Source organism: Phacochoerus africanus, chromosome 3 (assembly GCF_016906955.1).
Source record: "Phacochoerus africanus isolate WHEZ1 chromosome 3, ROS_Pafr_v1, whole genome shotgun sequence".
In the NCBI taxonomy this organism is placed as follows: Eukaryota; Metazoa; Chordata; class Mammalia; order Artiodactyla; family Suidae; genus Phacochoerus; species Phacochoerus africanus.
This window is the reverse complement of record NC_062546.1, coordinates 11,003,651-11,026,294: the sequence shown is the minus strand read 5'-3', so window position 1 is coordinate 11,026,294 and position 22,644 is coordinate 11,003,651. Positions and strand designations below refer to the sequence as shown.

The 22,644-nt window shown below is 54.5% G+C and overlaps 1 protein-coding gene across 2 annotated transcripts in view; it reads right to left on the bottom strand.

Moving 5' to 3' along the window:
* RIPOR3 (RIPOR family member 3) overlaps positions 1 to 14,117 on the bottom strand; it is a 33,211-nt gene extending 19,094 nt beyond the window's left edge. Inside the window, exons 1-3 of one of the 2 annotated variants that reach the window (XM_047770875.1) lie at positions 14,004 to 14,117; positions 9,833 to 9,951; positions 617 to 763 (exon numbers count right to left, since the gene is read on the bottom strand). In XM_047770875.1, coding sequence (XP_047626831.1) covers positions 617 to 763; positions 9,833 to 9,942 — 257 coding nt within the window. In that variant the 5' untranslated portion in view covers positions 9,943 to 9,951; positions 14,004 to 14,117. Of the gene's footprint in view, positions 1 to 616; positions 764 to 5,450; positions 5,566 to 9,832; positions 9,952 to 14,003 lie in introns of those variants that run through there. The other variant, XM_047770876.1, reaches the window with a different exon arrangement.
* Positions 14,118 to 22,644: the final 8,527 nt, after the last annotated feature.

The following is a 22,644-nucleotide window of genomic DNA, read 5'->3' as shown; positions in this document are numbered from 1 at the left end:
GACAGTGCTGTGACAGCGGCAGGAGGCTGCCGCAAACAGACCAGGAGAGAGAGGAAGGGGCCTGAGTTAGTGGTCAGGGGAGGAGAGAGGGTGGAGTGAGAAACGCTGAAGGGGAGCTACTGGTAGGTTTGGGGGGGGTTCCACCCAAGCTCCCACCTCAGGGCCTTTGCCTGTGCTGTCCCCTCTGCCTGAGGTGCTTGTCCCCCAGCATGATGGCTCCTCCTCTGACCATTCAGGCCTCCAAAACCATCAGGACCTCCTCAGTGGGCCGCCCTGTATGACAGGCTCTCTACATGCTGTCCTCAGGGCTTGCAGAAGTTACAGTATTGATCATGTTACTTCTTTATCTCCCCCCTGCTCCCCCTGCTGCCCCGCACAGTGAGCCCCATAAGACCAGGCTCCTCCTGCCATATTCACTGCATCCCTAGTGCCCAAGGACAGGGCTGAGCATGTGGCTGCATCCAGGACATGCTGGTTGACTAAACAAATTACCAGGAGCTCCCTCTGTGGCCTCCTATAGGCAAGAGCCACCCGCATTCCCCAGGAAGAGGCAAGAGGAACAAGCAGGCAAGGCCAAAGGATGCACTTGTTAAAGGCAACAAATAGCCATCCTTACTTGAGACCTCTCTTCAGTGCTTCGAAGATCTTTTTCACTTGCTGTGGCTTGGGGTCCGAGCAGACAGACCCCTTTCCCAGTGTGCCATACATCTTGGAGGATTTCGCAGGCATTCGAGGCCTCACTGAGTTCCTGTGGGTGGACTTTCTGTGAGAAGGGATGACAGGGTCAGAGTAGGGGTCTGGACAAAGCACTTCTCAGGGACAGGCACTTTGGGAAAAGTGGCCACAGTTCCAAGCACTCAGGAGACCTGGTTGAGTCCCACCCCACTGCCACCAAGCTGCGTGGTCTTGGGAAAGTTGCCAAGTCTCCCTGGGCCACAGTTTCCTCATCTGTAAAATGAGGGCTTAGAGTTGAGGATTAAAAGAATAATAACACTAACCTGATGTAAGACCTTAATTTACAGGGAAAAATACAATCAAGCAGCCCGAATGCCAAGGCTGTCTGTGCTCTTCAACAAGCTCTGTCTGTGCAGGCAAAGCAACATGGGATGCCAAATCATAGTCCTGTGGGTACTCGTGGGTCGGGTACCTGTTGCCTTTGCCTGTCCAGCATCCATTTCCCTCCTTCTGTTAATAGCACCTTAGTGTTCCTCTGGGTCATCTCCCCAACCCTGTTCCTTATACATTTGGTTTGGAGGAAGGTGGCCTGACAAATCACACACACACACACACACACACACACACACACACGGAGAAACACAAGCACATGCAGATGCATACACACATGCATTCATGGGCCTTCTGAGGCAAACCTATGTCCCAGACCTGGATCAGTCAACATATTCCTCTCCCTCCTCCACCTTCTCCCCCACGCACCTCCTCTTCCCCAGACGTGCTGAGGAGCCAGCTTCAGCCATGCGCACGGGGGTTCCCCATGGGGATGGCTGAGCAGCAAGAGAGAAGGAAGAAGCCCTGCACAGTCTGAGGAGCAGAGCACCCATGAGCGCTACACTGTAATGAGAAAGAGGGAGGAATAACTGGTCTTATTTAAGCCCCTATTTTTTTCTTTTTTTTTTTTTTTTTTTTTGTCAAAGCAACTTCACTTCGGAGTTCCCATCATGGCGTAGCGGAAACGAATCTGACTAGGAACCATGGGGTTGCAGGTTCGATCCCTGGCCTCAATCAGTGGGTTAAGGATCCAGCATTGCCGTGAGCTGTGGTTTAGTTCTCAGACGCGGCTTGGATCCTGCGTTGCTATGGCTGTGGTGTAGGCTAGCAGCTGTAGCCCCGATTTGACCCCTAGCCTGGGAACTTCCATATGCTGCAAATGAGGCTCTGAAAAGCAAAAGCAAAAAAAAAAAAAAAAAAAAGCAGCTTCACTCCTATACTCATACACTACCAAGCATCAGCTTTTTCATCTGTAAAATGGGGAAACAAAAGAACCTAAGTCAGAGGGTGGTGGTAAGAATTCTATCAGATACCAGGTCAATCATTTGGCACAATGGGGGCACTTTGTAGGTGCTTAATAAATACCTGTTATTGTTAAAATAATCATATCCTGTTGGTATCTTTCCCTGTACCATAACCTGGAAAAGAGTAAGTGCTGGGTAAATACCGAGCTAAACTGAAAGAAGGAAATATAGCATGTCAAGGGAGATCATGGGATCTGAGATGCTAGACTGGACCTTGAAGGAAGAGCAGGACAAACGGTATCTCAAAGAAGGGTTCCAGGACAGGGGATGCAGAGTGAGCAAGGATGGGGAGGAGAAGCTGGGAGAGTCCTGTGCCATGATGGCATGGGCAAGGCTTGACCAAAGCAGAGTGGGAAGACAATGGAGAGGCTGTTTGGGGACCCTGGGGTGGGTAGGGGGAGGAGAGGGCAGGTCCCAGTGGAATTCCAGCTTCAAAGACCTTGACAATGACCAAGATCGCCACAGAGCAGGGAAATGAAACTGCAGCCACAGCTATTGGGCTTCTGGATTCACCAACACCATCCAGCCGGAGGGCCCTGGGGAGCTTAACGATAATAAGCAGCAGTAGAAGCCATGTGCAGCCTCTGCTGCTGCCTGGCGCATGCTAAGAGCTTTATATAAACAGCGACTTCCACAACCATCCTAAGAGGCAGTAGTATTTTTAGCCACATTGCAAGATAGGGAAACTGAGGCTCAGATAAGTCACTTGCCCCGGATCATGTAGGCAGCAGAGCTGGGACCCCAACCCTTATCTCAGCAGGTCCTCGGCCCGGAGTCTCAACCACTGGCTGGGAGCAGGGCACAGGATCCCCTCACAGTCCCCAGAACCATCTGGAGGACTTGTTAGACTCAGACTGCTGACCCCGTCTCTGGACCTCCTCCCGACCAAAGTTTCAGGTTCAACAGGTCTGTGTGGGGCCTGAGAACCTGCATTTCTTTCTCTTTCTCTCTCTCTCTCTTTTTTTTTTTTTTGTCTTTTTAGGGCCACACCTGCGGCATATGGAAGTTTACAGGCTAGGGGTTGAATTGGAGAGGAGCTGCAGCTGCCAGCCTACACCATAGCCACAGCAACAGGGGATCCTTAACCCAGTGAGTGAGGCCAGGGATCGAACCTGCATCCTCATGGATACTGGCTGAGTTTGTTACCACTGAGCCATGACAGGAACTCCCTGCATTTTTAACGTGTTCCCAGGCACTGCTGATGTTGGTCCCTCAGCCACAGTAGGGGGACCACTTTCTCAGGGGAATCACCATTTCTCCTTCCCTCCGGAGACATCCTCCTGCTAGAAACCCAGCTCTGAGTCTCCCTGGGTGCCATTGTGGGGTTTAAAATCAAGGACACAGGCTCATTATTCAGTCAAGCACTCAGAGTGGGGCTTCCTCCGAGTGAGGTGCTGTGATGGGGGCCAAGTGGCCAGAGTTCTACCCTCAAGGGCTCACAGGCCATGGGGATGGCAGAGGGGATTGTGATCTGGGAGCCAGGCAGCAGGCAAGCGGGACACAGTTCTAGCTCCTTTGCCAGGCCTGGGAGAAGGGCCACTGGGCCACCGCCAAGCACTGGTCCCTAAGAGGCCTGGCAGGCAGCTGGGCTGTATCTCCAGTCCAGCCAGCCACCACCCATTCCACACATGGTTAGAGAGACCTGCGATTGACTCAGCAGTGCTATCCTGTCCACCCCTGCTGGCAGGGACCAAGCCCCAAGCCCCATGGATCCCCAGCATGGATACAGATCCACACTACACACCAACATGCCAGAAATACAGATCCCGGCCCTTGCCCAGGCACAGTGAGAACTGGTGCTCAGGATGCTGCAGCAAGGAAGGATCTGGAACCCTGTCCTCAGGGGCCTCCCCACGCTGGAAACTCCTATCATCTCACAAGACACAAGTCCTTGTCAGTGGCCCATGTTCAAGTTCTAGCCCCAGAGGTCAAGGTGCTTAATCTGCAGGAGCCTCAATGTTCTCATCTGTAAAAGGGGGATAATAAGAGTATCTGCCCCATGGAGTTGTCGTAAGATAGTCATTCACACAGCAAATATTGACTGAGCTCTTCTTCTTTTTTTTTTTTTTGTCTTTTTGATATTTCTTGGGCCGATCTGCGGCATATGGAGATTCCCAGGCTAGGGGTCTAATCGGAGCCGTAGCCACCAGCCTACACCAGAGCCACAGCAACGCGGGATCCAAGCCGTGTCTGCAACCTGCACCACAGCTCACGGCAAAGCTGGATCGTCAACCCACTGAGCAACGGCAGGTACCGTACCCGCAACCTCATGGTTCCTAGTCGGATTCGTTAACCACTGCACCACGACGGGAACTCCTTGACTGAGCTCTTATTATGCACCAGCCACCATTCCAGGAGCCGGGTTAGAACAGTGACTAAAACATACAAACCCCCTGGCCCCGTGACCTGCCCTGCCAGCCAGCAGAGACCATGGGAAGTGGCAGCAAGTGCAGACTCTGGAGCCGGACGCTGAGGACTCTATCCAGCTCCCCTACTGACAAGCTGTGTGACCTGGGTGAGTTATTGAACCTCTCTGTGCCTCAGTTTTCTCATCTGCAAAATGGGGATCAGAAAATGTAACACAAGTTAATTAATGTAAAGAGATTTGAGCAGTGTCCAGCAAAGAGTAAGTGCTATATATGTGTTGAAGTTAGTAAGGTTATTTTATTTTATCTATTTTTTGTCTTTTTAGAGCTGCACCCACGGCATATGGAGTTTTCCAGGCTGGGGGTCAAATCAGAGCTATAGTTGCCAGCCTTCACCACAGCCACAGCAACAGCAACGCAGGATCCGAGCCACATCTGTGACCTACACCACAGCTCACAGCAATGCTGGGTCCTTAACGCACTGAGCAAGGCCAGGGATCAAACCTGCATCCTCATGGATACTATTCAGGTTGTTAACCCCTGAGCCACAACGGGAACTCCAATAGGTAATTTTTAAAAGTATGTATCACTTATAAAATATTGTATCGAAACTATACCTCAATTTTAAAAATTATATATCAGAAAGTGCCTAGTGCCAAGGAAGAGAACCAAAGCAGGATACGGAATTTAAATAGAGTGAACAGGGAAGGCTCCCCACACAGGGGATGTTGGAGCACAGGTAACATGCAGAGCACTGGACACAAACCCGCCACCTCAGTGGTGCTCACCCCTGCACCTGCTGGCGCTGTTATTCATCTATTACATGTCAAGTGACAATTTGCAAAGCCCAAGAAGGGGCTGTGCTCCCTCCTCCCCCACCCTCCCCGAGGCCACATCACCCACCTGTTGGAACACACCCTCCACAAAGTTGCCATCTCCAGGCCAGCAGGGACAGGCAAGGCTGCAGCCTTGAGAGAAGCGGGTTTCAGACAGGCCAGGGGCCCCAGCAGGTGGGCAAGCAGCTTGGAGGTGGGGCTGCAGGGGCCCCGCTCACCTGCCAGCTCCCAGGGGCCCTTAGTCCCTGGCAGGTGCGCACCCTCGGCTGGGCCCCCCTTCCGTCTACCTGGAGAGTTCCTTGCTTGCTGCTGGAGCCAGCCCTGGAAACACAGGCTCCTGGGGAAGCTCTGAGCCCAGGGCTTTTGTCTGAGGTTCAACAAGGCAGGTGTGGCAGCCACTTGGAGGGCTGGCCCTGCCAGGGATGGTGTTGCCTGTGCAGCCTCCAGATGGCGAAATCAGGTTGCATGCCTGGCCCCATGTCACCACTGCCAGGGCAGGGAGCAGCCTGCGGGGGCGGATGTTACGCCAGCCATGGGAGGACTCGGTGAATATTAAATATCCCCTGGCATGCCAGATGAGCTTCCAGATGGGCACGTGCAGCCCAGTGGCCCCAGCCCCAGAAGGCCAGGCCTTCTACCTGGTGTCATTGGGAAATGCTGTCAGAGGCGCTGGTGCGTGGCTGCTGCAGGTGCAGAATCTGGAGGCAGGCAGGGCTGGGGCTGGGGCTGGGCATGGGGCATTAAACAATAGGATGGCCTGGACACGTTTCAGGTGAGGACTCAAAGCTCAGGTAAGCTCACCTTTCCTCCTGTGTCTGGTGGTACTAGATGCACAGGAATGTGGACAGACATGCACACGGCACTTGCAAAGGTCAGGCTCTGCCCGGGGTGCTTCCCACACACTAGCCTGTTTACACACACACCTCTGAGGGCCACCCCATCCCCGCCCCACACCCCTCTTTCTCTAGCTTCCTCTCCTTGAAAATCAAGGGCTGCTGCCTAGTTTTCACACCTGCCCCCTCGCAGCTGTCCCAGTGGAGGAATTCCCAAGGTAGTGAGGACATCAAAGCTCCTGGCTCAGGAGGGTCCCCGCCTGACAGCCTGGGGGAAGGGAGACCTGGCTGAGGAATGGCCCGAAGGAGCTAAGAGCAGTCGTGTCGTGCCTGTCAGTCAGGGCAGAATGGGACAGTGTCAGGGCCTGGCCCTCTTCTTTCTCCTCCCATCATATTATATATGGCCTTATGTTATAACATAATATTATAAAGGGCCTTATCATAGCAGTCATTCACACCTTAGTGTAAAATTTACTCACCAGGTTGCTTCCCCAAGTGAATTCTTTGATTATGCAATAAAAAAACCCTGTCCAGAGTCAAAGGGGTTTCCGGTGCCCGGGCAGACATGAGGGTTGGGGACATCTAAGTGGAGCCCCGCTCTCCCCCCACTCTCCTATCTAAGGTTATTTTGCCTGACCCGCCCCACCTGCCAACCCCAAGTGCCTTGGCAATGTGGCCGTGTGTTGGCCTGGTTAGATTACCCAGGAAAGAAGGCCAGAAAATGAGGCCTGAAACCCAATCTAGACTGTCCAGCTCCAGAGCCCAGGGTCTAGCCCTCTGGGAGTTGGACGGAGACGGAAGTTAAAAATAGATGTGCATCTCTGCTGTCATGGGCAGTTTCTTCCTCGCCGCTGGGCAGGGGGACTGCAGAGAGCTAGGCCAGGTGGTCCCACGCAGGAACCTCAGAGCTTGCTCAGGGGGTTGGGCCCAGGAAGAGGGGCTCCAGCAGGGGTTCAGGGCATTTAGGGCCCTTGGGGGCCTCTTTCTCAGACTGGGATACAGGCTCTATGGGACCTGACTCTTACCCTTGCTGATGACCAGTGAGCCCTAGAGTCACAGGTCAGAGCCCTCTGCTTTCTCTCCAGAGTGCCCACCCCAGGCAGCCAGGAGCGGGCAGCAAGAGGTGGGCCCACCTCAGCGCACTCTTTGGATGGAACTCCTGACGGGGGCCTAAAGGTGCATTTCCTACAGAGGAGGGCAGTCCAGAGACCCCAGAAGCCTGGCAGAGGGAGAGCTGCAGGCAGGACAGTGTACAGAATTCCTGAGGCCCAGGGCAAAAGAAAACGCCAGACCCTTTGGTCACAAGGTATTAAGAATTTTGGGGGAGTTCCCAACACGACTCAGCGGTAACGAACCTGACTAGTCTCCATGAGGATGCGGGTTCCATCCCTGGCCTCACTTAGTGGGTTAAGGATCTGGCGTTGCCATGAGCTGCGGTGTAGGTCACAGACTCAGCTTGGATCTCTCATTGCTGTGGCTGTGGTGTAGGCTGGCAGCTGTAGCTCCTATTCAACACCTAGCCTGGGAACCTCCATTCGGCACAGGTGAGGCCCTAAAAAGCAAACAAAAAAAAAGGATTTCTTGATGGCGTCTGCAGAGGGATGAACCTGAGAGCAGGGCCCTATGTGAGGTGTGCTCACACAGCCAGTCATGGCTGCCAGACCACAGGCACAGAGTGCCCCCAGGGCCTTGGTGTGAATGAGAGAAAGGTGCCCTTCCCATCCTGGAGGCCCAGCCTGGGAGGGTCACAGGGGCCGGATACCCCCTTGGCAGGGGGACCCACACAGCCGTCCTTAGTGGCCCTAATTAGAGACCCCATGGGGTGAGGACCCCGATGAAGCCCCAGAAGAGGCAGCTCAGAGGTGGCTCAGTTGAGAAACATCGTCATTTCCCTGGCCAGTTTATACTTAGTCCTCTCAGCAGCGCTTATGAGGCACCTCCTGTGTGCCTGCCTCACAGCGGCACCCACACTTTCTCTTTTTGGAGGCTTCAAGTCAGGGGCGCTGGGTACTAACTCCTTCTGGGGCTTTGGCCAGATTTCTCCCCTCCCTTCCTCAGTTTCCTCTGCTCCAGCCCCTCAGCAGCTCCTCGCACTGTGAATGTCCCCACCGTGGCCGAAGAGTCCCCATAGAGTCCCTCTTCCTCTCTCAACACTGTCCCACAAGCTGGCCGCACACCCACTTTCTGTTCCTCAAAGCTCATGCCCATCTCAGGGCCTTGGCACTGCTGTCCCCTCCGCCTGAACGGCTTCTCCACCCCCCGCCCCCCGGCTTCTCATGATTTGCCTTTGCTTCATTGTGCTCCTGACTCACTGCCCTCCTCCAAGGCCCTGCTGTCCTCCCGCCCCCACCCCCAGCTTTAGTTCCCTCACAGCACCTGCCACCTGTGCATCCATCTTACCAGTGGCTTATTGTTTTCCTGCCCAGGAAGGAGGAACAGGGCCTGACCAGAGTCAGTACTCCATAAATAGTCCTGGAATGAATTCAGAATTCCTCGGGGTGCTTCCAGAAACCGAGACACCACCCCTCCCAGCACACCTCGGAGCTGAGGAGCTGAGCCACCGGGAGACCAGGTGAGTGAGCTGGGAGCGCCTGACCTCAGGGGCCCAGCCTCATGGGTGAGGGTGGGAGGAGGGAGGGCCTATCTGGGGCTCAGCTGGTGCCTGGTCCTCCCCAGGATGGAGCACTGAAGCCAAGGCCTGAAGAAGGTTAAGCAGGAACGGCCAGCGAGCAGGAGTGGGAAAAGCGCCAAGCGGAGGGCACAGCCTGTGCAAAGGCCTGGAGGGCTCAGAGGCCAACACAGCCAAAACACAGGGTTGAGAGTGAGGCCGGCCGGCGGACCATGGCCGCGAGGGGCTGGGATGGGAACCTCTGCAGGGTTTCAGGCAGGGAGTGCCATGCTGTTTGGTCACTGACTGGCTCACCGATCACCCAGGTTGTGCCCTGCTCTGGCTGGGGTCCTGCTGTCCACACAGCTGCTCAGAGTGGCAGACGTTTGGGGCGCTCAGGATGCTTGGAGCCAAGGAGCCAGCAGGCCTGGGCCCACAGGGCTGTGGCCCAGGAGCAAGAAGTGCACCTTCCGCCTGGGGGCTGCCTGCCGCTGGAGGAGGCCCATGCCTGAAGGGGCGTGTTGACCAGGCCTGTCTGCAGAGGCTGCTCCTGCTCCTTTGAAAACGTCCCGCAGGCAGCTGCTGTGCCTGTGGGTGCTGGCAGCCGGCCGTGGGTCACCCCCCTGTACCCTCAGGACACGCCTCTGAGGGACGGCCATTTGCGATCCCCTTTTCGCAGATGAGGAAACAAGACTCTGAGGTGAACTCACTTGCCCCAGGTCACAGGTGGTGCTATTTCCCAATCTCTCAGACAGGAAGAACATTCCATCCCAACCCCGCCCCTAGGAGACTAAGTTCTAATGCCGAACCAGTCTTGCTGTGCGACCTTGGGTGAGCAGCTCTACCTCTCCGAGCCTCAGTGTTCTGATCTGCCAAGTGGGCCTAATAAGCTCAGGCAGATCAACTTCCAGGATCAGCTGCCAGGAACGTGTCAATGATACCTGTTTGGATCTCAAGCAAATGACAGGTTTCTCCCAACACCACAGTGTCAACTCACACATACACAAAGGCACACACACACACACACACACACACACATGTGCACACTGCAGGCCTGGCATGGGAGTGAGCCTAAGGGTCCCTGGCAGTGGAAGAGGATGTCCCCATCCCCCACCCCTCATCCCTGGCCCCAGAACCTCACAGTCGGGGCAGAACTTACGTGATCCTCCGGCTCTGGGCACTGCTGAAGCCCGCGAAGGAGGCACTCCGGCCCATGACCCCCACGGCCCCTGCATCCCCAGAGGACAGGAACCGCACCCTCACCGACATGGCTGTCACCTGCAGGGAGAGGTCAGGACAGTCAGCCTCTCATTGCCACCCAGTGAGTGCTGACTTCAAGCCGGCCACCCTCCACTGTGGCCCCCAAAGTCCTGACAACCACCTCAGTGGCAGGGCGGCTGGCACTGTGTCCAGCTCACAGATGAGAAAACTGACACTCAAGGAGGTTAGAGAGCCTAACCCAGTAGTGATATCCAAACCCAGGTGTCTATACTCTGCACCTGGGTCCTTAATGCCTGAGCACATGCCAGGGAGGGGGGACCAGCAACTCCTGAACTGGCTCTTCTCACCTCCCCTCAGCTACTCCTCTCTGCCAATAACCCTGGCCCCCCTCCACAAACCCTGACTGAGTACCTACTATGTGCCAGGGACTGAGCAAAGCAAGGCAAAGCCCCTGGCCTCCAGGGCTCCCAGCCAGCAAAGTCCATGATGAAATAATGGGAGTACCTGACGCAGGCATGGGGGAAGCAACCAAGAGCTGAGAAGGAAAGTGTAAGGAAGGAAGGAAGAAGGGGAAGGGGAGGGGAGGGAAAGGTATCTGAAGCAGGGGGAACAGCATGAGCAAAGGCCTGGAGGTGCAGAGGACAGAGTATAATCCAGAAATGGAAACAAGTTCAGTAGGTTGGGGTGTGACTCTAGGTGAGGTTGGGAAAGCCAACAGAGTGCAAGCTGGGGGGCCTGGGTCACCCCAGGGAGGACCTTGGCTTGCACTTGGGTGAGGAGAACGGGGAGCTCTGGGAGGTTTTGAGCGGGAGGTGATGAAGTCCACTTCACAGGAGGCCAGGCTGCTGGCATCACAGGCTTCCAGAAGCTCCCGATCCATTATCCCATCTCTGACCCAGGCTGCAAGGAGGCCGGCCTAGAACCCTGGTGGTCCTTTCTTTTTTCCAAACCATCTCGAGAGTGGAAAAATGCCACCACATCCCTTGGGAATATTGCCCAGTGTCTTCCAACACAATCGGAAAGTTCTCCCCCATATCTAACCTAAATCTCCACTGCTACAGTTTCCTACCTCGCTCCCCAGACATGATGGTGTCAGTGCCAGGATTCCAGGGACCCCATTGCCCTGGGAAAGCTTCGCTCCTCCAGCTCTCCCACGTTCCTGCTCGGTGAGGCCCCTGCCTCCCACATCCCCTGCACCTGGCAGCAGAGTCCAGGCTCCATCCTTTTGCCCACACTGGGGCCTCTGCCTGGAATAACATTCTCTTTGAGACCACATCTGTCCAGCGTCCAGTCCTGCATTTCACTTGTGGCTGGCACCTGCCATGGGCTCCAGAGCCCTCGTACGAACCCCCCCCTCCAGCAGGTCTGTGCAGCCCCCACAGCTTTCTCTTCCGACACATCCTGCCGCCATGGGTCCCATGGGTGCTGTGCATAGGTGAGCATCAAAAACAGAAAAGCCAGACCTGGGCTCAAACCCCAGCTATAGCTATGCCACCCACTGGCTCTGGGCCTCCGTGAGGACATCTGTAAAATGGAAATTCACAAAAGGACCAAGGAGACAGTGCGCTGCCAACACGTCATGTCAGATGGACACTGGAAAGCACTGTTGTCCCTGTGCCATGGCCGACCAAGGCCCCAGCCTGGAGACCCCGCTGCTGGGGCAGGTGAGCGGAGGAGCAGCTCCTAGCCTGCCTGGGGTGGGTGGGGGTGGCTAGCGAGAGTTTACTGAGCACCCGCTGTGTGCTGAGCCCCCGTGCCAGGGACTGTCCCATGTTAGAGTCGGTGAACGGCGGCCAGTTGTGTGGCTTGGCAGATCTGGCAGGGGAGGCACCATTTATGAGAGTTCGTGATTAGGTCAGCTGAGAGCCCAATGCCTCATGTAAGTTCCCTTCTTAGATCTACACAACCCCTCAGGCCTAGGAGCTACTGCGAACTTAATTCCATAGATGAGGAAACTGAGGCTCAGAGAGGGAACAAGACAAGCCCAGGGACCCAGCTCGGAAGTGGCAGAGCCAGGCTGAGAGCTCCGTGCCAGCCCTTCTCAGGCGCGTGGTCAGGCAGCCGGCACTCCAGGGGTTTGCGGCAGCCCCACGGAGAGCACCCCCTCTGCCCCCACAGTCCCTACCTGGGCTCTGCTGCTGCCAGCCTGGACCAGCTCACCAGAGTTGATGGTTAAATTTTCAGGAATGTTGGTAGCTTGAAATCGACCACGATAGGATTATGAACGTCGTGGAAATTGGCAAGTGCTACAAATTAGATTTGGTTGTTTTTTTTCTTCCTGCTGGTTGTTGAACTTTTATCAACACACCACTGCCCCCACCACTATCAGCACATGCTCTGGGTGGCACTGGAACCTTCTCAAACTGCTTAACACGCCCCTCCCGCCACCAAGCTGGGCAAGGGGAGGAGGAGGGAGCAGGCAGGGAGATGCCCAAGGTCAGCGGTTGGGACATGGGCTCTGGAGCCAGCCCCGGGTGTCGGGGACCGGAAGCCCTCCCTCCATCTCGCCACCGCCCTCCCTCCCACGCCTTCTGGGTCATTCCTCCGGCCTCCCCCAGGTCCTCCACTTCAGGATTAGAGAGAAAGACAATTGCTAACTAGTTCCTCCCCATGAAGTTCGCTACAACAAACCCACCGTCCTCCTGTCCAGCATTAGGCAGGAGGGCCGAGGAGGAGAACGAAGGTTGGATACAATAAGCCAGCACCTGGCTGTGGACTGACTGCTCACAACAGGTCTGTGAGGTTCAGTGACCCCGCTTCTCATGAGGAAAGAGGCTTGAAGAGGTGAAGAGCCTGGCTCAGGGACCTGCTTCTTCAATGTAAGGTCTAGCTGCCACATGAGATTGGCCTCTTGGCTAAACCTTCCTTTTCCAGCCCAGGTGTCACCTCCCCCAGGAAGCCTTCCCAGACCTCCCCCTGTCCCAGTTCCCTCTAGTTACAGTGGACTGTGAATGGTGACTTGTCTGCCCCTGCTGCTAGACAGACAGTTCCCTGGAGGCAGGGCCAGGGCTGTCCTCCGGGGCTTGAAAGAGTCACGGCACATCGTTATGGGGCCAGAGGATGAGGATTAAAAGACTGGGGCTGCTTCCCCACTTCAGCAGGCTGTATAGGGTAAGAATGAGAATTCCCACTCAGTGCTCGACTCCAAGGCAGCGGTGGACAAAAGTTTTCTGTAAAGGGCCAGATAGTAAATTTTTTTGGCTTCGCAGGCTATATAATCTTTGTCACAACTACTCAACTCTACCATTTTGACCGAAAGCAGCCACAGAAAATATGCAAATGAATGAGCCTGACGAAGTCCCAATAGAACATTATTGTAAAAAGCAGCAGGTATTGAGGGATGACCCCTGGGGAGTCAGCACTCTGCCTGCTACCTGCTCTAAAGGCTTCAAATCTCATTTAATTCTCCCAACTCTATAAGGAGGCAAACATTATTATTATCCTTCCCATTTTTCAGATAAAGAAACTGAGGTGCAGAGAGGAGGAGAGATGACTCATCCAAGGTCACACAGGTAGGAACCGCGAGAGCTGGGATTTGAACCTGGGCATGATGGGCTCCAAAGCCTGGCTACTTCATGCTAGGCTGCACCTGCTTCCCCAGCAGCCCTCCTCTCCCATGAGCCTCAGGGGGAAGGAAGGGAGCCCCAGAATGCAAGCCGGTTCCTGAAGGGACCTGCCAAGATAGAAATGTAGTACTCGGGGTGGCAGAGAAAAATCGAGCCCATCCCCTGCAAGCTTCAGGGTGTGGGAGCCCAGGTCTCTGTGGGCCCCTTTGGATGAGCATCAATCCCAGCAGCGCCCCCTCCTGGCTGATCCCTGGTGGGACCCATCCTTTGTAGCTGACCCCTGTGATCTCACCCAGCTGGCTGCAAAACAACCCCCCTCCGGTGGACTGGGGATGAGACGGCCAGGCTGAGACCCCTGGAACCCTGGGAGCCTTCAGAAGGCTCTCGACAAGCCCCAGTGAATGTTTGCCTCCTTCGACCAAGAGTGACAGCCTAAATGTTTAACTGTGGATACAACAGAGCACTCGGAACCACTCAGAACAGAGGCTGGGCATCTTGGAGACCCCATTCTTCCCCCAGACCTCCCCACGCCGAGGACATTACCCTTTAGCTGCTGGACTGTGGGCAGGCCGGGTGATCCTGGGCAGTCGGTACTCTGCACGGCATTAGCAACAGGCCGGGGACCTCGCTGGGCCCCTGGGCAGAGGAGAGAGGCACAGAAGTCATGCAGGTACCAAATCTTCAGTGGCAGACAGGACTGTCTCTCCCCTGTGGGTCCCTCGCTGCCTCTCTCTGGCCTGGCACCCGGGCAGCCCCTGAGGCTTGGCTCCAGCGGGTGAGCACAGGGAGGCAGGCCAGCTGAAGGGGCGCCTCACCCGTCAGCTGCTCCCCAAGACACTGAAGGGACGTCCCGGACCTCGTCTCTCAAGGTGTGGCCGGAGGAGCCCGAGCCGCACCACTAAATCTGTCCTGCTCACTGCTGCCCAAAGCTGCCCGCCAGCCACGGAAAACCTGCAATTTCACCTCATTTGGAGGTGATGTTTCTAAATTTAACAGCGTGCGCTCTCAGGGCTGGGCAGCTTTTATGCCTGAGTCCCTCACTTAGGGCTCTTTTATATCCGCTCAAATGCCAGCCAGGGATTAGTTTGCTTATAGGAGTTTCCAAAATAGCCCTTTGGTTTAGCATGAAAGGAAATGGCCAGATAGCCCAGGATGAGGATGTGAGTTTACACGGAAGGGGGCTGGGCGTCCCGAGGAGGCTGCTGCGGGAACCAGACTGTCTGCAGCAGAGCCCAAGTCCTCATTTTACCGAGGGCCAGACCCGCCCGGAGCGACCTGCCCAGGTCACCCAGAGCTGAATGGAAGAGCCAGAAGGATCCAACCACCCCAGCTCCCTGCTGCTCAGGTGGAGTCCCCCTCCCAGGCCTTTGCCCTGGCTGTGCCCTTGACCTGCATGCCCTACCCCTGGGTCTTCCATGGCACTCAGGCCTGGACTCCAAGGTCACCTCCTCAGAGAGGCCCTCCCTGACTGCCCTGGCTACGGTGGCCTCACCACTCACCCTGTTTCAAATCCTTCAGAGAACGTCTCACCGCCCCAGACTGTCTTATCAGTTTGCTTGGTGATCATGTGTCCCTCACAAGAGTCTCAGCTCCATGGGGTGGGGACTTCTGTCCTGTTCACAGCTGTGTGCCCACAGCCCCACCAAGCTGGGGGCCCCAGCAAGTGTTGGTTGAAAAAATGAATGATTGAAGAACTGTGTCTGGAGTTCCCTCACATGATTTGCTCACACAACACACATCTATTGAGTGGCTACTGAATACAAGCACGGGCCATGCAGCCGTGAACTAGTCTGGTGGGGAACAATTAGGACGCGAGGTGGCGAGACTGTGCTGCTGTAGGGAACTAGCCGAGGCACAGGGAGCAGGCGAGGACCCCACACCCAGCCCAGGGGAAGAGACCTCTGGGGGAAGAGCTATCATATGTTGAAATCTGGAGGAGGAATTGGCTAGGCAGAGAGCGAGGGTGGGATGGAAGATTGTGCCAGGTATTAGGAACAGCATATGCAATGGCTCAGAGGCAAGAGAGGATCAATGAGAGGAACAGCAAAAAGTTCAGTCGGTCTAGCTGGAGCATCAGGTTACAAAAGAGGATCCTTGAAAGGTGAGTTGGGGACCAGGCCCTACGGGGGTGTTTAAATCACATCCAAGGAGTAGATAGGGCAGGCCTCCAGTCCTCTGGATGTTGACAATGGCACCCCTTTGAGTTCATTCTCTCTTTCAATAAACCCCACTGCCCTTTCGCCCAAGAATGCTGTGTCCCAGTAAACAATGAATGAGTGCCTACTGCATGCAGGGCCCCCACCGTTTATGGGGAAAGCCACACAGGCTGTGTGGCCTCTGCCAGCTTGAGCTGGGTTTTGCCCTCTGCACACCATCTGTGCTCCACCCCTCCCCTGCTTCCCCCACAAAAAGGCCCAGCTATTTGAAGGCACCCAGAGAGGGAAAATCCTGCAGCTGGTCTGCCCAGGACAAAGGCCGCACGGGCTCCCATGCCTGCCAGCTTGGGCCCCCGTCTCTGTGGCCCCCTGGGCCATGCTGGGTGGCTCTCCGGAGCCAAGATGTTTGGGGCCAGGAATGAAAGATCCAGAGAATCAGGAGAAAGTGATTCCACTGCATGTGATCTTGAACAAGATCCCTCCCCTCTGAGCCTCTGTCTTCCGGTCTACAAATGGGAGGATCGGGCTAGAGCTCAGGTTCCCGACGTGCAGCCCACCCTGGGCCCAGGGAGGAATGCACAGTGGACCCCATGCCTCCCTCGCTTGGCGTGTCCTTCTTACTTTAGTCCCCTTTCCATCTGGCTCCCTGGCTCTCTGACACTTGTCACCCTTCCTGTTTAGTAGGGTACAGAGCTGGCCCCAGGCACAGAGCCGGAGACAGACAGAGGAGGGAGCCTGAAGGTAGTCGGGGTTTTGTTAGATTTCACTTAAGGTAACCTTCCATTTGGAGTAAACTGTCTTCTGTATAATTTAAAGTGTGTGGTTTTTTTAAAATAATAGTGTGTTTAAATGAGAGTGACGGATTTGAAGGACACTTAGATTCCACAGAGCACATAGGAACCCACCTTCCTGGCAGCCCCCATTCCTGGGTCCTGCCACCAGCTCTCAGGGACCACCCTTGGAAGTGGCTCTGGCTTCTGCTGTAAGAGAAGAGCAAGCAACTCCTTGGGGACCCCCAGCTGTCCCTCCAGAGTTCACTGTCCCACAACTGCAGGTTAAGTGGAAACTTCCTGATGGCCAGATGGTGTAAGACCAGGCACGGGAGTCAGGATCCGGGATCCAGGAGGGTCCTCGGCCACAGTTTATCATGCAGTCCCCAGCCCCCTGTGTCCTTCCTGCCCAGGCAGGCCTGAGGGGAGCTCCTGTCCTTCTCCAACTCAGGCTCTTTAAGGACCAGTCAGAGAAAGGGACAGACAGGCCATCTCACTGGACCTCACAGCATACGTGTGCCCATCTTGCAGATGGGAACGCTGGGGTGTGGCCACAAATGGCCAGTGCAAGGGGCAGGTTAGATAACCCATACAGAGGAGATTATGTGGCCATTAGGAATGTGGTTTTGAGGAATAGCGACGTGGGAAAATGTTTAAAATAAGATGTGAGTAAACCAGAGCGAGATGTAAACTCTATACAGCCTGGTCTGCTTTATTTTTGAAACGATACCTTACAAATGTACTGCAAAGGACATGTGTTCCCTCGTAGTTAGGAAAAAATGTTAACTTGAAGAAAATCAGGGATTGACCAGACTGTCCTCAGTTGCACAGTAAGCAAGCCGCCCAGCTGACCTCATGTTCTCTAGGGGAGAGCACGCTGCTTTTCAGGATGAACCTGGGATCAAAGGAGAAAATTTCCTCTTAAAAAAAATTTTTTTTTAAGGACCACAGATATCGTCTGCACTCCCAGCTCACTCCACTGGGGTTTTATGAAGTAGAGATGACTCATGGTTTTCTGTGAAATATCCAGAGGGTGTTTTAATTTAAACGGCCCCTGATCACCACCAACGCACTCCCATTGCCGGGTCGGCCAAGGGTCACCTGGAAGAGGCCTTGATTCCATTCATAGGGGAAGGAGCCTCCTGAGGCCAAGGCCATGGGGATGGGAGTTGGGGGGTGTCCAGGGCAGGGGAGGAAGGTGGCTGGGCTGCCCGGAGATGGGCGGTGATGAAGCTGTGCCCCTGGGAAGCACAAGAAGACCAGCTGAATCCCCTCTTAAAAGCCATCCCTGAGTTCCTGTTGTGGCGCAGTGGAAATGAATCCAACCAGGAACCATGAGGTTGCGGGTTTGATCCCCGGCCTCGCTCAGTGGTACAGGTCTAAATGTGGCTCAGATCCCATGTGGTTGTGGCTGTGGTGTAGGCCTGCAGCTGTAGCTCCGATTTGACCCCTAACCTAGGAATCTCCATGTGCCACGAGTGCGGCCCTGGAAAAAAAAAAAAGCCATCCCCATCCTGGTCTGCCTAGGACCAGGGATAACAGTGGGGCTGAGCACAGGGACTGGACACCACCCCTCTGAGCCGGTGCTGTTACCACCCCCATTTTACAGACTGGGAAACTGAGGCTGGTAGCACTGAAGAGGCCTGAACTAGCAAGTGGCAGCAAGAGGTCTTCAGTCATTCACCTTGGCATGCCTGCAGATGGGCAGCATGGCACAGGTGTGTGAACTCCTAACCCACATCGGAGGCGTGAGGAGGGTCGTGTGGAGGGTTACTTGGAGTCCTCGCTCCGGAAGCAGTTAGGGAAGGGTCTCTACCTCAGCACATTCTTTGTGGGGTCGGGGTGGGGGGTCCTATGTATTGAGCAGTACCCCTCCCCGCCATGCCAGGAGCTCTCTGCCCTCCAGTTGTCACAACCGAGACTGCAGACACTGAACTGTCCCTGGGGCGGGGGAGGGGCCGCGGTGGGGAGAAGAATCGAAACCGTGGGAACCTCTGGGTTAAAGGCAGCCTGGCGGATGGCATTAGAGGGCTACATCAGGCGTGCCAAGGAATGGCTAGGGCCACCTTCTCCCTCAGGATCGGGGGCCCAGTGCACAGGCCCCACGAAAATGTGGGGATTACTTTTAAAATCAGAAGACTAAAAAGTGAACTTTTACATCAAAGAATATTTTATTATATAATATAAAATTATATTATCTCTATATTAACAGAATGTCTTTTATTATATATGTCCATCTTTATGCCAACACAGTTGCAATATGCTGTACTATTTAATTTTTTTTTTTTTGAGGGATTGTCCCAGAAGGCCCAGGTGCTTGTGGGGACGGGACCCTGCCCTTGGCCCTTTCCTAAGGCTGCCTCCAGTCTGTCTGCCTCCAGAACCATCCTCCCACTTCCAGCTCCCTCCCAACCCAAACCTTTATTATGCAAATCAGAATCCTCCTTCCCACCTTTCTCAGTTTCATCTCCCCTCTCCACTCCCAATTCCACCAGGCCTGGCCCAGTAAGGTGGAAGAGCTAAGAAAGCCAGGCCAGACTTTGCACTTGGTCCAAATTAGCCCATCTGACCCTCAGCGAAATATGGTTCTGTAAGTTCCCCTTCTGACTTTGGGGGGCCTGGGATCTAGACACAAGTAAGGTTGTTTCCAGTTTGGGCTTTTGACCTATAGGCTTTAATTCCCAGACCTTTAAGACAAACTGAGGTTCTCTTAAGTGGAGTCTTGTAGGTTGTGCTTCTCTACATAGGTTTATTATCCTAAAAGTCTTCTCTTTGGGGGTTTGCAGGTCTGTATTTCTTTGTATGGTTATCTGGCTTGGCTGCATCGACTTCCAGGTATGATTTGTAATTCCTGGACAGTGGTCTTTCCTTGGTTTCCTCCCAGTCCCTCACTTACCTTTTACCTGTATAACTTAGTGGGCTGTGTGCGGCGTGCATGTGTAAAAAGCATCTAACAGAACCTTCGAATATTTATGCGGCCGGATCTGTCAACAGTCCTTCTATGTTTTCGAGTTTAGAACCTGCTTTCCCCACCTCTCCAATGCAGTTTCCAATCTGTTGACCACTGAAGTCTCGTTCCCTGGGTAGGAGTCTTGTCCTCCCGCCAGGCTGAGGCTGAAGCGCCCTCCGTAACATCTCTAGCCTCCATCTCTCTCCTCTGCGGCCTTGGTCAGCAGATCTCACTGTGCGCCCTGCTTCTCAGACACACCCTGAATCTGTTGCCTGTTTCCATCCCCACCCCAATGCCAGGACCAAGCCTTGATCACCTCTCTTTACTGTCTCCTGGCCCCTGTTTGCCCTCTGCCACCACCTGATAACCAGAGTGAGATTTGGGTGTGTGTGTCTTTTTAGGGCCGCACTTGTGGCATATGGAAGTTTGCAGGCTAGGGGTTGAATAGGAGCTGTAGCCTCCAGGCTACACCACAGACCACAGCCACAGCAACTCGGGATCCAAGCCGCGTCTGCAACCTACACCACAGCTCATGACAACGCCGGATCCTTAACCCAATGAGCGAGGCCAGGGATCCAACCTGCAATCCTCATGGATCCTAGTCAGATTGGTTTCTGCTGAGCCACGATGGGAACTCCCCAGAGTGAGGTTTTTAAAAAGTCTATCTATTTCCTACACCCCACCCCAGGCTCAGGGATTCTGGGAAGATTTGGGACTAAAATCTCTCTCTCTCTCTCTCTCTCTCTCTCACACACACACACACACACACACACACACACACACCACACCCGCCCCAGCACACACAGAAGGCCCTGAAGGAGGGAGTGCCTAGGGATGGCCGTGAGCTCCCTGCTCACTGCAGGAAGGCCGGAGCCCCTTCCCACCTCTCTGACGTTAATTACGACCAGGTCTGGTCCTGGTAAAGGCAGGATGGCCAGAGGGATTACAAACCCTTTACACAGTCCACTCTGTTGCAGCCTGAGAGGCAGTCCCTCACCCCACTGGCAGCGCAACACCCAGACCCTGTGCCTCAGTAAGGATCCTCAGCCCAGCGGTGCCGAGTCAACCTCTCGGAATGCCAGCCCCCCACCCCCATCAGGCCCTGGGGCTCCCGCACAGGCACAAGGGCTGGTGGAGCAGGGCTGTTTGCTAATAGAGGCTGTTAACAGCACGAGAGATGGTCAAGGGTTCAACAAGAGATGAGCCATCTGGTTGGCCCGAGGTAAACAATTTACGAGAGAAAAGTCAAGCCAGCTTGCTGTTCTGGTTTTTCTTTCAACAGTGCAGATGTGCAGCTTCCTTTGCCCCTCCGTGCTGACAATGATCCCAGGCATCCTGGCCTCTGCTGCTCCGGTGCCTCCCTGGGGAAGGAAATCAGGTTTTTTTTCACACCTTTTCTTGCTCCATTTTCAGGACTGAGTGCCTTTATGCCAGCTGGTTAACCCACATTGTAAGGAGAGTATGTTTCCTCCCAAAGGAGCAGACTTTCCAGCACCCAAGGCCTTCAACGTTGAGAATCTTCATCCTTAAGTTTGTTTGCTGTGGAAGAAGACCCCTACTGGTCTCCCCAGGTATTGCAGCCCTCCTCTACCAGCCACTGCAAATGCCCACCAGAAAGTGAGAGAGGGTCTCCATTCGTGTTCATGACGTTCAGGGTGAAGCCAGTGGATTCCCAAGTATGCGGAATATGCGTGTGGCTTAACAGCCTGAAATAAACAGATTGTGCTGAAATTCTAATCCTGGAGTTTCCAAAAGTGTTGCAAAACATTCCAGGCAGACACTGGAGTTAGTGTACTACAAGCTGTTTATCAATTAATTCCTTCTTTGCCAAACATCCTTACCCGGGTCTACTGGGAGATGATTTCGGGGGGAATGCATCTCCAGTTGTGTAATGAAATCACCAGGGAAAGAGGGCTCGCTTTGCAGAGGCTCATGTTACAGAAAATGTGGCCGGAACAGGTAGTTCCCATACAGACAAGGCTAGTACGAAGTCTTGAGCTCATGTAATAAAGAAAAGTGACATCTGGGGAGTAGGCTTTAGGGACTCTGCAGTAACCACACATTCTCAGGGAGGGTGATGCGTCTAAGGCTTGGGGTCAAAAAACTCAAGTCCAGCCTTTGCCTCCTTCTAACTATGTGACTTGGACAAATCATAAACTCTAAGCCTCACTTTCCTTGTCTATAAAATAGGAACCATTGCAATTACCTTCTAGTCGCCTTACATTACAGTTTCAAGGATATCATTAAAAGGAAAAATCCAGTCATCATTTATGGCTTTGCCTACTGCTTTGTGCTGCTAATATTAGAGGCCAAAGGGGGTATCTTCGTTTTCTGTGGCCTCTGTCACAAAGTACCGTAAACTGGGTGTTTTAACACAACAGAAGTGTATTGTCCCTCAGTTCTGGAGGCGAGAAGTCCAAAGTCAAGGTCTCAGTAAGGCCGTGTTCCCTCTAATGCCTCCAGAGAGAGTCCTTCCTCACCTCTTCCGGCTCCTGGTGGTGGCCCTTAATCCCTGGCGTTCCTTGACTTTTAGCCACGCCACTCGGTCTCTGCCTCGAGGATGCCACGGCCGTCGCCCACGTGTCTCTGTCTTCACAAGGCATTCCCCACTGGTCATGAGGACCCCATCATAGGACCAAGGCCCACCCCAGTGCATTCATCTGAACTTGATTACACCTGCAAAAACCTTATTTCCAAATAAGGTCACGTTCACAGGTTCAAGGGGGCAAGACTCTTGACGTATCTTTTGTTGGGGGGCAGACACCATTCAACCCCCAACAGGTCAAAAACGCTTCGTTTAGCCAGGTAGTTTCATGAGGTTTGGGATGCGCTAAGGTAGGCTCCAAGCATTGGTGGGGCAGGGGAAGAAATCCGGCCTGTCCCGGGGAAGAAAGCCCAGAACTGTGCATGTTGATGATTGACAGCCGGAGGGGGAGGGCAGCGCAGAACGCATGGCATTTTTCAGGCAGTGGAATCGTAGGATGGGGATTCCACACCTGACTTCCCGGAGTGCTACCCCTGGGTTCGCGTTACCCCCACTTCTGTGGACTGTCTCTCTTCCTGAAGACACCCTCTTCCCCTTCTTCTAGCTCACTGCTGTCGGTCTGCGGGCACTGGCCCAGAGCCCCACCATCCCCTCACTGGGAGCCACGCCGGGCTAAGCAGACACAGCCTCCCTGGGACAGGAAACTGGAGCAGGAGGACAGGAGGCAGAAGATGCTGGATGGCATTCATTCTGACTTCAGCGAGGCCCTGACAGCAATGTCTGCAGTGAGTACGTCTCGGGGTCCCAAGCCCCTGGTTCAGGC